The sequence below is a fragment of the Elaeis guineensis genome, chromosome 1 (genome assembly GCF_000442705.2).
Source record: "Elaeis guineensis isolate ETL-2024a chromosome 1, EG11, whole genome shotgun sequence".
Lineage (NCBI taxonomy): Eukaryota > Viridiplantae > Streptophyta > Magnoliopsida > Arecales > Arecaceae > Elaeis > Elaeis guineensis.
The window spans coordinates 9,994,943-10,011,215 of record NC_025993.2 but is presented as its reverse complement, the minus strand read 5'-3'; the positions used below and the strand labels follow the sequence as shown (position 1 = coordinate 10,011,215).

Sequence of the window (16,273 nt, the reverse complement as noted above, 5' to 3'; positions counted from 1 at the left end):
GTTTGCACCTCAACCAATCATTAATTTGTCAAATTCCTTCATAGACAAATTGGTTATTTGCTTCTCTCTCTTGGATGAAATGCATTGCATGTGTGCAATACTAGTTTCTCAACAATGAACCTCCTAATGTGTAGTTATCACAAACTCCAGAATTCTTTTGGAGTGACACAGTTGATGAGAAGATTGGTAGGCTGCCTACCGTTGCCTTTGGACTTTGGACTAGAGAAGTATCCCTCCTCCTCCCCTTTTCTAAACCATTTCACGGGGTTGGTGGGGTGGTGTTGGTGTCTTCAGGGTTGGTGGAAGAGAATAAGAACTCGTTAAGTAGTAGGGAAGGATTCGGCAAAGCCCGCGTGTCTCCCTCCTCCTCAGCTACCCCGGTATGGAGGCCTCTCTCTCCTTGCTCTCCTCTGCTACCTCCTCCTCATCTCCTTGTCTTCCCCTCCCCTCTCGATCCCGAATTCCTCTCCGATCCCTTCCGGGATCTAATTTTTCGAAAGCCCTGTCCGTCTCCAGATCCATCGACTTCCCCTCTTCTTTCCTTCGCTTCGGAGGCTCTTGGGACCGGAGGGAACGCGTTCCATCGGTCAAAGCTAGCGCGAGATCGGAGCTTTCCGCGGATCCGATGGCGCCCGTTGATCCCACGGTGAGCCCGAGGGTGAGCTCCGTTAGACCCTCGAAGACCATGGCCATCACCGACCAGGCGACCGCCCTCGTCCAGTCTGGCGTGCCTGTCATCGGGCTGGCGGCCGGGGAGCCGGATTTCGATACGCCCGCCGCCATTGCTGAGGTGAATCTTTTGGAACTATTTGGTTATTTTGATCTGGATTGAGGAAAGTTTGGATCTTTTTGAATCGGTCGTGTGGTTGTTGGGTTTTTCAGGCTGGGATTAATGCTATTCGAGAAGGTTACACGAGGTACACGCCGAATGCCGGAACTTTGGAGCTTAGGAAGGCAATTTGCCACAAACTCCAGGGTTGGTGGATTTGAGCTTAACTTCAAAGTTGGTTATTCGAAGGTTTGAATACTTATTTATGCTTCTTTTTGTGTGTTGGCAGAGGAGAATGGCTTATCATACACACCCGATCAGATCTTGGTGAGCAATGGGGCCAAGCAGTGTATCAACCAAGCCGTGCTTGCAGTTTGTTCGCCAGGGGATGAGGTGAAGTCTTTGTTCCATTTCAGTTATACTGTGAGGATCACTTATGGGACTGATGTGTTTGGGTGCTTCAATGTTACTCATGGTTCCTTGTTTGCTTATTTGGCCATGATTGGGATCAAACAAGCAACTTCTTTGTTCTTATGTTCAACTTACAGCAATATATAATATCAGTTGAAAGGTTGAACTTGTATATAATCGGCATTGAACTGACAATATGATTTTTAACTACTTGCAAATGTTACTTGCAGTTCTCATGCTGATGGAGTACTAGAGGAAGATTATGTGGAAGCTTGTCTTCTGTTCAATTTTATATTTATAGCATGAATGTCATATGAAACAATGTTTCAATAGTCTGGACATTATTATTAAGTATTGTAGATGTTTGGTAGAAATATTTGTTGCTTTATGTCTGTTATCTCTTATAATTTTTCACTATTTCCTTATCCAGGTCATAATTCCGGCACCTTATTGGGTCAGCTATCCTGAGATGGCTAGGTTGGCTGATGCAAAACCAGTAATTCTTCCCACAAACATATCAGATAATTTTCTTCTGAAACCAGAGGACCTTGCTTCAAAGCTTAATGAGAAATCAAGGCTGCTGATTTTGTGTTCTCCATCAATCCTACTGGCTCTGTTTATCCAAAGGAGCTGCTTGAGGAGATAGCTGATATAGTAAGGAAGCATCCAAGGCTCCTGGTAAGCTTGTCAGAGAGGGCGTGCACATATGTATATGCTAGAACAGCAAAGTTCACAAGAAATGTGCATCGTATTATAGATACTGAGCTTAGTGTTTACCACAATTTGCCTTTCAGGTACTATCTGATGAGATTTATGAGCATATTATTTACCCACCAGCAACACACACAAGCTTTGCTTCACTGCCTGGAATGTGGGAAAGAACTTTGACTGTGAATGGATTTTCTAAGGTAATCAATTGTTTATGTGGATTTCTTCTATCGCTTTAGCAATAAAAAGACTATTCAGTCAAGTGTTTGGAATACCAAGCCAAGGGTTAATTCCTTCAAGCTTTTGGCTGCAGCATTTTTATAAAACCACAGCTTCATCCACCTTATGGTCCATGTGGAATTTTAACATGCATTCGTTCCTGTTATAATTTCTAATCAGCAGGCACTAAATCCAATCAAACACAGGTTTTACTGGAGCATAAACATATGCTTGTGCAGGCTCGAAAGTTTATAATATTTGTATAAATTGTCAGCTGAAGTCTGATGTGCATGTCTACAGGCTTTTGCAATGACTGGTTGGCGACTTGGTTACCTTGCTTGCCCTAAACACTTTGTGGCAGCATGCGGAAAGATCCAAAGTCAGGTAAATTTGTTTCCCTGGTCACTTGTTTTCATTCTTATTATAAAGTCCTTCTAGGTTGTCTCTTCATATTAGTCAATGTCTTTGAATGTTACTGATAACTCATGTGGTACATTTCTGTAGTAGATCTAATTTAGAAATGGCATAGCTAACAAGCCTTGTCGTGACCACATGGGTTGGCTTGGCAAGTCTCATCTTGCTGTGCTTTTCTATTAATAATCACCAACCATGATGATGAATAGCAAACCTTGTCCTCTTACTTTTTTCCTTGGTTTCTTCAGTGGTGGTGTTTTTGTTTTTAGGGGGGGGGGGGGGGGGGGGCGGTGGCGAGGGGAGGAGAATGGTTTTGTGTCGTAAATAGAGGTTGTGTAAAGGGGAAGCAGTTTAGTATGCAACAGAGTGCAAAGTTTGACAGAACTAATTTGTAAATATCTTTTATCTTGTTCTCCATTATAGAATATGTGTTCCTTAATTATATTTCTAGTAAAGCAAGGGAAACATTTGATGCATGGGAATGCTTTGTCATGTATTAGAATTATAAAAGTTTATTGTGGGTGTAAATGAGGTTGAATTTGGAAGTTAAGTCAGGTAAAAGCTTTTGTTTCACATGCAAGTGAATGAAAATTAACGTATGCATTTGATTGGGATGTAGATCTATGAGAGTCAAACCAAAACACCTAAGACATAATGTAAGTAATGGTAAAAAAAATGTGGTTTAAACAGTTTATTGGGACAGTGTAAATTAGATTTCTATGGTGGCTCAATTGGCTGACTGGTATAGGATTTCTTTTTTTTTTTAAAAAAATTGAGGGATAGTCTCAAACATTTGTCTATGGTCATAGAGGAGAAAGCAAACTTCCAAACTTCTCCATTGCTTCAGTAAATTTGCATTTTAAATTATCCATTGTTGGTGTACAAAATATTGAAGAAAGTACGAATACATTATAGAAGGCATATTGTTGAAGCAATTTCTTGCGATGAAAATTACCTAGAGTCTGGGTCTAGCCAGATCATAGTCTAAACTAAATTTCAAGGAATGGGTTGAATACTAAATGAAAAACAAAATAACAAAAAAAAAAAAAGTTCCAATCCTTACTTGACTTGGACCAAACTTTTAAAATAAGACATATTTTATACTTGAATATAAATAAATATTAGGCCTCAAATTTGCTCCATGATAGATCTCATCTAATTGAAACCCATCCAATTGGTTTTAAATGGATCAAATTTGGTGTGATTAAAATTAGCTAAAGAGTTTGAGTCTCCCTTGCTCAAGCAGCCTAGTTGAAACTTCAAAGGAGAATAGGAACCATCTAAATGATGGGTCAAATATTATTCTAAATTTTACTTGGTCCACATAGGTCGTCCAACCTAATCTAACCTAATCAATTTGAATTTTTGGATTAGGATTGGGTTAACAATTTGGTTGCATAGGTTAATTAATGGGTTGGATCAAGTTAAGGTTAGGGATTTGTTTGGTTGGGCTGTGCTTGATTGGTCTTAACCTTAAACCAACTGCAGATTGCATCCTAGTAGGAAGAGATGCAGGTGTGAGTTAGAGCAACAGTGGATTTTTCTCCTTTCCCCTTTAGGCTTTCTCTGAGTTTTCAGAGGGGGTATTTTCTCTCCGTTATTCATTTATCCATTATATATGTATATGCATATAGGGATTCATCCTGCTAAATAAAACCTTGTCAAGTCCATATGTACTTGGTTACTGGCACCATCATTTTATTGTAGCAACTAATAAGTTTATATATCTTAAGTCTGAATTTTGTGAAGGGTTTATAAGGATTGCAAAGGTCGAAATTTGTTTATATATCTGTTCTACTTTCACTATCGATACATCATGGCTAATACCAAAGACGTGTGGGACTATTGCAGTCTACCTCAGGTGCTAGTAGCATTTCTCAGAAAGCAGGTGTCGCTGCTTTGGGCTTGGGTTATGCTGGTGGTGAAGCAGTCTCAACCATGGTGAGAGCATTCCAAGAGCGGCGAGACTTCCTTGTTGAAAGCTTCAGAGAACTGGAGGGTGTGAAGATCTCAGAGCCCCAGGTAAACCAGCATAATTCTGGTTAATATAGTTCAATTTAAGCCCCTGCTTTGAGAAATTAATTTAAGCTTCAATAACAATTATTCTATCACAGGGTGCTTTTTATTTGTTCATAGACTTCAGCTCCTACTATGGAACTGAAGTCGAAGGGTTTGGCATTATCAAGGACTCTGAATCCCTTTGCCGGTTCCTTTTGGACGAGGCACAGGTATGTTCCGTCGATAAATCAGAAAAGCTTCGGCGCTTAATAGTAGAAATAATTGTGGTTTGTATTGGCAGGTTGCGCTCGTACCGGGGGATGCATTTGGAGATGATAACTGCATCCGAATGTCCTATGCTGCATCCCTATCGACACTACAAGCAGCAATGAAAAAAATAAAAGAAGCCATGATTCTCCTGAAGCCCCCTATCCCTGTTTCGTAATCGGAATGGTTGGGTTAAAGGGCACGCTCTTTGTTGTTGTAGCTTTATGACAAAATGTCTGAAATCTTTAACTTTCTGACTTTAGCTTCTTCAGGAAATTACATGGCACAAATGCATAATAAATTGTCTGTGTTACAAATTTGTTGCACTATTCTCCTATATTTTGAAAATCTTCAATCATTTGGAAGTTTCAGTGGGCAAAGGAATTCTCCATTTTGTTTCTGAACTTATTATTCATTAGGAAAATTATTTGCAAAATCTTCAATATTGCACATGTTATATTTTAAGTTATTTTCTTTTAATTATATGATATGTTTATGAGCTGTAGATTAATGATCTAAATTATTGATCCTCCTGTTAAATGTGGGTTTTGCCTTCCATGGATCTACCTTTTCTGTTCTTACCGTCTTCGGGGAGACATTTATTCGTTTTAGTACTTTTGATAAACAAGCAATGCCAGACCGCACCACTAAATTCTCACTCCATTCTTGTCCTTCATGGCTGAGGAACTTGGTCCAGTTCCCTGGTGTAGCATAGTATTTTACTTATCTAAATTCACCCCATCCCAAATCTGCTAGTAAAATTGAGCAACAAAAAGGATAGTTTTACTAAAAGATTGTCCGAGTGACAACAATAATATGACTATTTTAGCTGTCACGACACATTCTGGAGTTTCTGGTCATATCGTGAAGCTTTTGATCTTCAGCTGATAGAAATCTCCATTAACCAGTTCTAGTAACAACCCCCCCCACCCCAACCCCACACCAACTCAGAAAAAAGAAGAAGAAGAAGAAGAAGAAGAAGAAGAAAGAGGAAAAAAAAAGAGAGAGGAAAAAACAGAGATTTAGTCTGTTTAGCTTGTTTACCTGTGTTCTCTAATAACTATTTTCTTATCAGATTGAGCAATCAGTAATAATATTTCTTGCACAGGATGATAACAGCTAAACAGTATAATTGCTCATCTCTCGATCCAAAATAGAAGACAAGAATGCAATATGATGAGTGAAGCCTGCTCGATGCTTTTAATTAACAGAATCACCTGAGTTCATCATGCAGCCGGATCATCACTTGTACATATGCCAGTCCACTACTGCCAGCAAGCTATCTTATAATTTGTTCCTATTATAGCAATCATTTTATCAATATCCTGATCACATTTGCTAACATAATCATACCACCTTTGGCTTTTAATCACTTCATCCTCAATTAATGAGAATTATTGGTTGGATCTGGACCATGGTTAATTTATTAGCAATCATATTTATCAATATCTGATCACGTTTGCTAACATAATCATACCACCTTTGGCTTTTAACCACTTCATCCTCAATTAATGAGAATTATTGGTTGGATCTGCTTCACAGTGGACCATGGTTAATTTATTAGTTAGGAGGAGCAAAAAGGCATTAAATAAAGGAAAAGCATTAAATACATCGTAGCACATGTCGTCAAAGAAAAAGATATTAATTACCTGTGGTCCACGTACCAGTCCAATCAATAAGTATACCTCAACTAATACAACCCCTTTTCATTGTATACTTTTGTCTCATGATCTGTAGTAGTTCAGATGATGCAGTATAACATCCTCATCAGTAATGACCGTTTTATTGACAAAACAAACAGCGATATATAATTAAATACTACATGGACAAAGGGTAGATTACTCATCAAGTAGATGAGATTCAAAGAGTTCCCTGTTCTTGGACAAATGGCCGTGCGCTACTAAATTTAACATAAATAGCAAAAATCATTCTATGATTAAGTCCCTGTTGTCAGGGCATGTACAATTTCTAAGAGTACCAATACTCGGTCTGTCAATCATAACCAGAGAACACATAAAAGCCAGCAGGAGAATGGTAGAAAATATACACAAAAATCTTATAGGAATCACAACCCAATGCCCTAGAAAGGGCCTTCTGCTCGCATTGACTTTCCTATCTCCCCACAAGAATTTCATCAAAATTCCAGTCTCTAACAAGGTCCCTTGTCACAGCACGGCTCCGTTCAAGGCGAGGTGTTTGTGCCATACCTTGACCACTTGCCATGACAGGGAACGGAGCCACCTTAGATGTTGCAGTGTTGTCACCATGCCCGGTAGCGATGGTTACCTTCTGCGTCAAGCAGCTGACCACTGCCGAACAACGCCCCTCGCCCTCTGAACTTGAGATGGAGTGGCTTCTGAAAGATTGTGATGGACTGCCCCCGCTATGACAGACAAGACATGCTAAACTCATGATTCAGGTTTTAGATGAGCACAAGAATAACTGCATGCATAGAACAACTATAGTTTAGTGAATTTACATCCTAATTAAAAATCATCAGCAAAAAGTAGTGGCGACAGTGATTTTCAACTTGTTCACATCTCTTTTGTAAGACAATAAACATGCATTTATATTCAAGAATTGTGTCAATTTGTCCAGCACGTGATATGGAAGAAAGGATGAAGCCACTTAAACCGAGAATCTAAGCTACATATACTAGTATGGCTGCACTAAGAAAGCTCATAGGAGAAGTGGGAGGCCACAGGATTTTAAATAGCTCAGTGGGACTGCCCTAATGGCCCCACCTGAATGCCTACGTCTATGGATCAGAGGAGTCACGAACAAGCTATGTGTGAAGAAAGAACAGCATAGTATACTTCTTGATTGTACCTATTAATTCCTGAGCATCTGGCATCATCAATTTAAACTGATAATAACAGCAAAATCTAAGATAAAAGTAAACATGCTACAATAATGATAGAGACGCTGAAGAAAACCCAACTGGGGAAGGATAATGTCAGTATAAACTCTATATCTTTGCTCTCTTAGAGAATGTTATGCACAAGTTCAAAAATGAATTTGTTTGGTACTGAGTCCAAGTAAAAGCAGAGATAACTATTGTCACGACCTAGGACCTCATCCAAAAAAACTAGCCAAAAGTGTTATTTGGATTAATTAGCTCTGTATAAATATCCAAATCTTCCCAGCGAATAACTGATATGGGATTACATACATTTTGCACGGATCTTCATAATTCCTCCCGTTTAAGTCCTAACATCCTCGCCAGACTAAAGATCCAAATCCATGCATCCATTCATAAATACCACGATTGGCCCATGATCAGCCTCAATAAATCCGTGCTACAATATCCCCTAATCCACAAAGGCTATAGACTGGATTGACTCTGATATCATTTGTTATAACCCAGGACTTCATCCAAAAAACTAGCCAAAGATGTTATTTGAGTTCTCTAGCTCTATATAAGTACTCAAAATCTTCCCGATAAATAACCAATGTGGAATTGAATATACACCCGCATAGATCCTCAGTCCTCACAATTATAGTTTATAGGCATTTAATATTGTAGTAGCTAATTTTACAATTTTCATTGGGATCCACCAACTTATATTGCTTAAGACCAAAAACTAAGGGCTTGTTTGGATAGTTGGACCCAAAATCCTATGGGAATCGTTACCCAATCACCAAAAATAAAAATTATAGACTATGGTTGGTCTATTTTACAATTGCCATGACCACTGTTTGAGTAGGCTGGCTTGAATCCCATAGAGTTGAGGCCATTTTTTTCTCTCTATGGAATTCGGGCCAATCCACTAAAAAGATGGTCCTGGACAGTTGTAAAATAGGCCAAGCACAGCCTATAATTCTGTATTTTTGATAATTGGTCTACGAATCCCATAAGATTTTGGGCCTAATCATTCAAGCAAGCTCTAAACATGAAAAATAACTATGGTATAAGACAAATAGAACTTATCTAACAATGGTTTCTCACAAACTACCAGCATGTAATAAGATGATCATTCCACCACATGCCTCCAATCCAGCTTATCTCATACCTGAAACTTCACTAAAGAGTAATCACTTGTCTTTTCATTTTAATCTTTAGAATTCAACCAAATGTTCTGATTATACTATATATAGGTTTCAGTACCCCTAGTGATTGGAAATAAAACTGCTTACCAGCTAACTTAAAAACAGGGTGAAAAATAAAAGATGTATTTTCAAAACTCTAGCTCAAATACCTCGGCTTTCTTATGCTCTCTATACAAATGACTTGCATTGCCTGCCAGCTTGAATATGTGCAGTTCAAGCTACATTAGCAATGGCTTAGGTGGTCCCAGCTGATGGACCCTCCAACAGCTAGGTATTAATCCAGGTGTGGGACCCCTTGTAAGCCTAGGAAACAACCTAGTCACCCAAAGTGACCACCCATGACAATTATGACTGAAGCTCGATCAAATAACACCCTGGTCCAGGTAAATTGCTGATATTTTGGGCTGTCCATAGTGAGAAATATCTGTGCCATATGTGTTCAGTAAACAGTTTGAACTTGAATTTCTTCAACCATCAAAAACCTTATCAAAGATAAGTAGGACAGTCTCAAAACAGAGAACTGACATTATTGCATCACCTTGTTGGTACAAGTATTTAACGGGAAAAAAAGAAACACAATGGTATAGTCATCCTGCTGTTCTGGATTCCATAACATAGCAGTATATGTAGAATATAGAAGAACAGCTGTCCAAGTACAAATCTAGCTACATTTGTAGTACAACTTCTACAAAATAAATACTAAAGCCAGATTAACTCTATCATGATATCACAATAATGGAACATCAGGAAAAAGAAACTATGGTTGACTTATTGGAATGAAAAGCTACATTTTTGCACCAGCAAACAGATGATGTGCATATTATACTTTTTCCTTTTTTGTGGGACATTGGTTTTGGGGAGCACAACATTTGCACTAAATTGTTTATAAGACAAGGTGTAGAAACAAAACTGTATATATCAAGATAAAACAATTTGTTTTGGATGTTGTTTGGCGACAGCAGGGACTGAAGAAATTAAATTAGCCGATATACTATCCTTAGAGACTACTTAGAGGAAGACCTGGAGTTTGGCCAAGCACCCAGTTTACCAGACAGCCTGGTTTTTCAGGTTGTTCAGCCCGGTTACTGCTCCTATGGCCTTCATTCTAGATTATTAAAGTGGTGGTTCAAGTGGTGAGGTATAGAACTGAACTTACATGGGGCCCTTGTGATGAGCAACTAAAGAAGCTAACCAATTTTTCATCCTTTTTGCCACAGTTATTCTTAATAGCAGTACTTTGACAGCCCTATGAAATTTTCTACAGATTTAAGGGATGAAGTACTTATTTTTGCTAGAAAGACATTTGAGACACCTTGGTTTTGCATAAGCACACGTATGCCAAGAAAAGTGTGGAGTATCCTCATAAAAAAGGTCTCATCAAGTGATTTTTTTGATCCCCTAAATATTGAAATAAAACTGTTAGCTGGGACTCTGCATGAGAAACTAGACAAATATATGGAGCATTTTCAAAAATCTCAAAATAATATCAACAGTAGCCCTCATAGGAAATGCTGGGCAGGTGAGAACTCCTCAGCCGATATCAAGTTCTTCAGGCAAGGCTATTGATCCAACATCCAATAGTTGGTGCCAGGCTCAATAGTTACAGCTGGTTACATGGAGAAATTTCATGCCATGGTGGGAAGTTTGAAAGGTAAGTACCAGAAGATCTTTCAAGTAGCAAAATGAGTCTAAAATGCCTTTGGACAAGGAGAAGGCTGCCTTTTTCATGCAAAGAGTTTTTTATGTAACTCAACTTCTACGGCCATCCCTCTCCGCACATCTTCTGATGTGTTGTGAACCTTGCAGGGCATGGGAAGAAATCAAATTTGCTGTCTACTTGCTTGGAGTTCATGGTATTTGATTTTGGGAGACTCTTCCATTGTCATCTCAAGGGCACTCCATTCGCATATATCAGCCCTACTTTGGCCTAAAAATTTCAAAAGACAAGGCTGCCTCTTCAAGACCTCCCATACATATAGGGAAGGTAGTCAACATGCTCACTGGTTGGTCAACAACAAGGCAGTAAGAGGCAAGCTATCTTCTGGATGTCATGCCTTCAACAAAACATCATGAGCTTAGCTTAGGTGGATGTTATGAATATGTTATTATTGGTGCCGGCCCTTTTCCTTACACCAACTCCCCCTGCAAACAAAAGGGGGAAAAAGAAAGAGTGGAATTCTATAAAGAAGCGTTGTTTTGTAGCTCGACTATTTGTTTGTTGTTTCTAATTCTTTGGCCATGCTCTCTTTTATTTTTTAAATGGATAATGATTTTGGTCAAGGTTTTAGACGTTGGTTCAATCACGGTCTCCTGGATAGAGTTTCAGTTTCAGCAATCTCACTATGTGTTTCAGAATATCAGTCAAAAACAAAAAATTCAAAAAGTGGAAAAGAAGAAAAAAATAAAATGAACCAGGACATGTTATCTCACAGCATTTTATTGTGTTTTAAGTTATCTAGATCATAGTTTATGTAGTTAAGGTAGCCTTGGGATGAAATTAAACTTTGCTGAAGCTTAATGAATTAAATGTACTACATAAATTTAGTAAACTATCGAGGAAATTCACCAAGTATCACTTGGTCAGGCATAAATTAGCAAGACAAGTATATAAAAGTAAAAATAATTACACCATATCATTCTCTAAAATAATAAAAGCTCCAGATATGAACATATGTTTTTCTCTCTCCATATACCGTAGTATTGTCTATGACTTGAACGATAGCCATTAAGGTTGCATCTTGCCCACCAAAATAACAAGCTTAGTAGAAAAATAATCAGATCATTAGAGCCTTAGACAAATGTGTGGTTAATTTTATTGATGAATTTCGGAATGCATTCAGGATTTGAATGCTGGTACTAGGGACCTAATGGCACCTTATTAGTATGGACCATGGAGTATATTGATATGATACAATATCATACCAACACATGGTCTGCCTCTTGATGCGAGCATAGCAAATAAAGGAGATGTACCATTTGTATTATGGGTTGATATCAAGAGGCATCCTAGTATCAATACCATACTATTATGATAAAGCCAATGCACAAACAGGCAAACATGGCATTTAAATCCTTGCATCAAACATGCTTGTTAAACACAAAAATTAAACAAAAAAAAAGGCAGAAGTTTTGGTCAGTTTCAGTTGAAACAGAATGAAACTGGCTGAAATTGATTGGAACTGATCAAAACTGTGCATACAAAAACTTCAGTCTGTTTGAGATTACTCTAGAAACAGATCCATTTTCTGGATCGGTACTGCCAAAAACTTTAAACCCTCCAGGTCAAACAGGTTATAAAATGAAAATTCTCAATATATCATAATCTTGTATCCTTAAGCCGATTTTCTAGTGAATGAGGAAAGTGTATTTTAATAAAGGCATGCAATACTAACCATGTGGGTTATTTTATGCATTTTAAAGATAATAATTTTCTCATCTATCCTTTTTTACAACTGCTAGAAAAATGAAAGCCAATTTGCAACTAATCTAGAAAATGAAATATCATAATTTACACTTTTGACTACATTCCAAGATCAACGAAAGCATCACCATTTTACAAGCATTACACTACCCCAAAATTAAACTAGTAATAATCAACAAAATGTTTAAAACTAGAATGACATCCTGAATTAGTCAATTGCTAAAGGCAAGGTCTGCTGAACTGTCCCAAACCTGGTGGTTCAAGGGCAACCACCCAGGAACAAAGATGGTTTGGCCACCTCAAACAAAATAGGATTAGAACCGGTCCAAATCGGGCTGACCTAAATGGTTCCACCTGGTTTTATACGATTCTAATTTTGTTCACCAAAATGAAATCGGGCCCTTATATAAAACCCCAAGAACCCATGTTCAATCTCTCTCTCTCTCTCTTGCCCCCCCCCCCACCCTCCCCTCCTCTTTGAAGCTCTAGTTGTCACCTTCTCTCTCCCTTTATTCCTCTGTCTCATCCTCCTCCTAATCCCCTACTTGTCTTCCAGTAATGACACCATGAAGGATCTTGCCAACAGCTTCAACCCTGATCAACGATCTCCAAGTCTGGATTGACAAGCTCCAGCCACGATAGATGAACTCTGGCCCCAATCGATGACCTTTAGCCTTGATTGACAAGCCCCAACCCCTGATCTGCCTCCCCTTCTATTGTAGGTCCTTCCTCCTCTGCTCTCCCTCCACCTTCTTCTCTCTTTGTCATCGTTTGCTCACCAGCACCGATATGCATACCGTGTGTCAATATGGTACAGTATCAACCCAATACCTAACCGATACAGGTTATGCTACCAATTTTGTGAACATGGACTAAAAGGTCAGAACTTAACAAAAACAAATCACTTTATTAATTTAATATAGATGAAGCACCCCAACAGATCTTATGATGCAACATTTTTATATTCTCTATTGTGTTAATATCAATAGGAAATATGCTAAGTTGAAACTATTATCCTACTTGTCCTCACATTTCGTTTTTCCTCTTTTCAGACACACATAAAAATCTTACTCTCACTATGTGCCCATGCAACGTTAGCTACAAAATATATGCGTTAACCCATAGAAAATAAGATAAAATAACATCATTTTCACTTACTATATACTAATACTCAAATAAACTGCATATATACAGACAACTATAAGAGCCAAAATATTCATTCACATGCAAATGTTTGATCAAGATCAGTACAACAAGACCTCAAATGAAATATGCATGGATGTGTACAACAAATTAAAAAGTGATTGCTACTTGGATAGCCAAATTCAGAAATTTTGTAGAAGACTAGCATTACATGACCACCTTCTTATTATTTAGCAATAGGAAAGGCAAGAAGTCCTATGATTCCAGACCATAGATCAAAAAGAAAAGGAAAATTCAGTACATTTCTTAACGGACATATCAGCAATCACATCTTCTCATTGGGAAGGCAATTTATATAAATGAAACTCTAGCTGTAGCACTGGCATCCTCTCTAATTTGAATATCTTGAGTTGTAAATCATTAAAACATCGACATGAATCGAATATTCAGTTATGAAAATGCTATATAAATAATCAAGACACCAGACGTCTCATTTATTATTAATTTTGGCAAACACATGAGGAAGGAAACAAATTCCAATACCTCAAAATTAAAAACTTTATCCTATTGCGTAAATAAGCACTGAAAAATGTAATTTTTCCCTCAAATCCCAACAAAATCCACGCAAGCATATGCAAACCGCATCAATCATCAGGATATCAAAACATTGCAATCGAATATCACCAAACGCCCACAGAATAAAACCAATTGAAACCATACAGAGCAAGTCAAGAACAAATTCTTCCAATCCACGGATCCAAAGGAAGAGCAAAGCATGCAATGTTCATCAGATCGAACAAATTCATCAAAAGGAGCAAACGAAATCAAACCCTAGCAGACCAATCAATCGATCTAACAAAAACCTAAAATCGCCTAAATATTCTCTCAGCAATCAAAACAAACTATAATCTACATAGCAAGCAAGATCATCCATATAAAATCTGCCGCTATTCTTGACCCAATTAGAGAGAGAGGAAGAGAGAGAAAGAAATGGCTGACCTTTTCCTCCGAGTGAAAGGCTTTGGGACTGAGCGGTAGGTGGTGTGGAGATAGGAAGGAGATGACCTTTTTTTTTCCATTTAATTTTTTATACGAATCGCAATGACGTAATTATTAAAACACCCTTGAAAGAGACGGCCTTTTTTTTTTTCTAATTTAACGAAGTATGGTTTTGATGGCTAATTTAACGTAGTGTGGTTAAATCTCGAGAGAGAGACGTTTTTTCCTCATACCGGGCGACGTTAAAAACAAAACCTTGTTGGGGTCGGCCCTGGAAGAATGGGACATGGATGGGTGTGGAAAACCACTTGCCAGTTTGCCCAACGAGCCAAACTGCCTTCTCAAATTGTGGTCCAGAGGAGGAAATTGTTCCTAAATGTGCAGGTCAGACTCTATGCTGACATGGAACCGTGTTTGGTTAAATATATACGTCACGAAGAAAAAATTATATCCTACGTAAATGCACGTTGCTAATTACAATTTTTTATTTTTATAACGATGCATTGAGATAAGTATTGTATGAATGAGATCCATAAAAATGGATAGCTGTGATTAATAATATAGTGCATACCGTATTGGGTATAATTTTTCTCTTTTGAAGGGTGTAAAACTTTTTAATGATCAATTATGCACCGTCAAGCAAGTTTTAAGATTTTTCGAGATCTATATTGTGTAATATATTAATTGAATACGATCCTTATTAATTTGGTCAACACAAACCGATTATCCGAAGATAGTAGATAGTTTGCACATAATTTTTACTATTTTAAATAAATAATTTAATTAATTAATCTAATAAGCATATTTCAATATTATGATAATATTGGATTTATGAAATGAGATGAGATTTCATTATCTTGGTTATAAAATATTGTTTGAGATCACAATAATTATTCCATTTCCTGATAAATCAATTTGTTCATTCATGGTCATCTTGGTTATTTTGTGGAAAAGGACCTTGTTACCATGAAGCTGAGGGCAGAGGTAAGCTTCCAAATCACTAGCCCATAGAAGATGTCCCAGTTGATTAAATGGTGGCCATACAGTGGGTAACCCATGGGGGTATACTGCCTGTTTTGATGGTCCTGAACATGAACAGGTTTTGGACAGCATTGCCAACCCACATGTACGAATGAAAAACATTCGTACGTGTGAGAGGGATAGGCATGTAGCTAATAGGAAAACTGGATGCAGGGCATTTAATACAAAAATGTTCTGAGATCTCATGGACCAGGAAAAGCCAAAAAAAAAAAAAACTGGCCCCTTTGTATTGATAATATTGCTGTTACAACTTTAAAGTATTTGGTAATCCTCGCAGTTATTTCCAGCATATTTTCTTGTCATGTTGTGAGAAATACATTTAATCAGTCAATTGTATTGACTAGAAATAGTTCATTGTTATATTAAAAATTTAGGAGATTGTTGATATCTAATCAACTTTTCATCAGCATGACATCATATTGATAAGCAAGTGTAAGCACAATAATTATCCCTTAAATCTATCCCTCTGGATTTTGCCCATTGCAGTGGCAAAGAATTGTCCTGTGGATTTGGACAATAGTATATGAATCAGAGATGTGGCTTGGTAGTATGCACTCCATACTACACAAAGCTGGATAAATATGTAGCATAAAGCATGAGCAAGAAGTGTGGATTGATGTTATTTGCAGTCAAAAACTTTCCTTAAAAGAACTGTGTTATGGATTGGGAAAATCACCAGTGAATTATTTTAAGCCTCCTGTCTGTGGATATGAATCACCTTCAATGCAATAATCCAGCCATCCATCCACCTCCCTGTGTGTGATAGGAGGATAGATCCATGTGTATTTAAGGCTACCTAAAGTCCCTTGGTAATTATCCCACTCTCCAACAAA

The 16,273-nt window shown here is 37.8% G+C and overlaps 2 protein-coding genes across 2 annotated transcripts; one reads left to right on the top strand and one right to left on the bottom strand.

The window, feature by feature from the left end:
* Positions 1-243: 243 nt before the first annotated feature.
* On the top strand, positions 244-5,166 carry LOC105037948 (bifunctional aspartate aminotransferase and glutamate/aspartate-prephenate aminotransferase). Its single transcript, XM_010913587.4, is given in 10 exon segments — positions 244-790; positions 883-976; positions 1,059-1,162; positions 1,611-1,776; positions 1,779-1,858; positions 1,975-2,088; positions 2,408-2,491; positions 4,373-4,543; positions 4,636-4,749; positions 4,821-5,166. Coding segments are annotated over 10 exon segments (1,479 nt in total). The 5' UTR covers positions 244-382; the 3' UTR covers positions 4,965-5,166.
* Positions 5,167-6,661: 1,495 nt separating this feature from the next.
* Positions 6,662-14,555, bottom strand: LOC105037949 (uncharacterized). The gene is made up of 2 exons (XM_073249812.1): positions 14,400-14,555; positions 6,662-7,228 (listed from the first exon to the last, which is right to left on the bottom strand). Exon 2 carries the CDS (start codon positions 7,196-7,198, stop codon positions 6,899-6,901), a length of 300 nt encoding a protein of 99 aa, XP_073105913.1. The 5' UTR covers positions 7,199-7,228; positions 14,400-14,555; the 3' UTR covers positions 6,662-6,898.
* Positions 14,556-16,273: the final 1,718 nt, after the last annotated feature.

Coding starts and splice junctions, on each gene's coding strand:
- LOC105037949 (XM_073249812.1), bottom strand. CDS start 7,198: ATGAGTTTAGCATGTCTTGTCTGTCATAGCGGGGGCAGTCCATCACAA.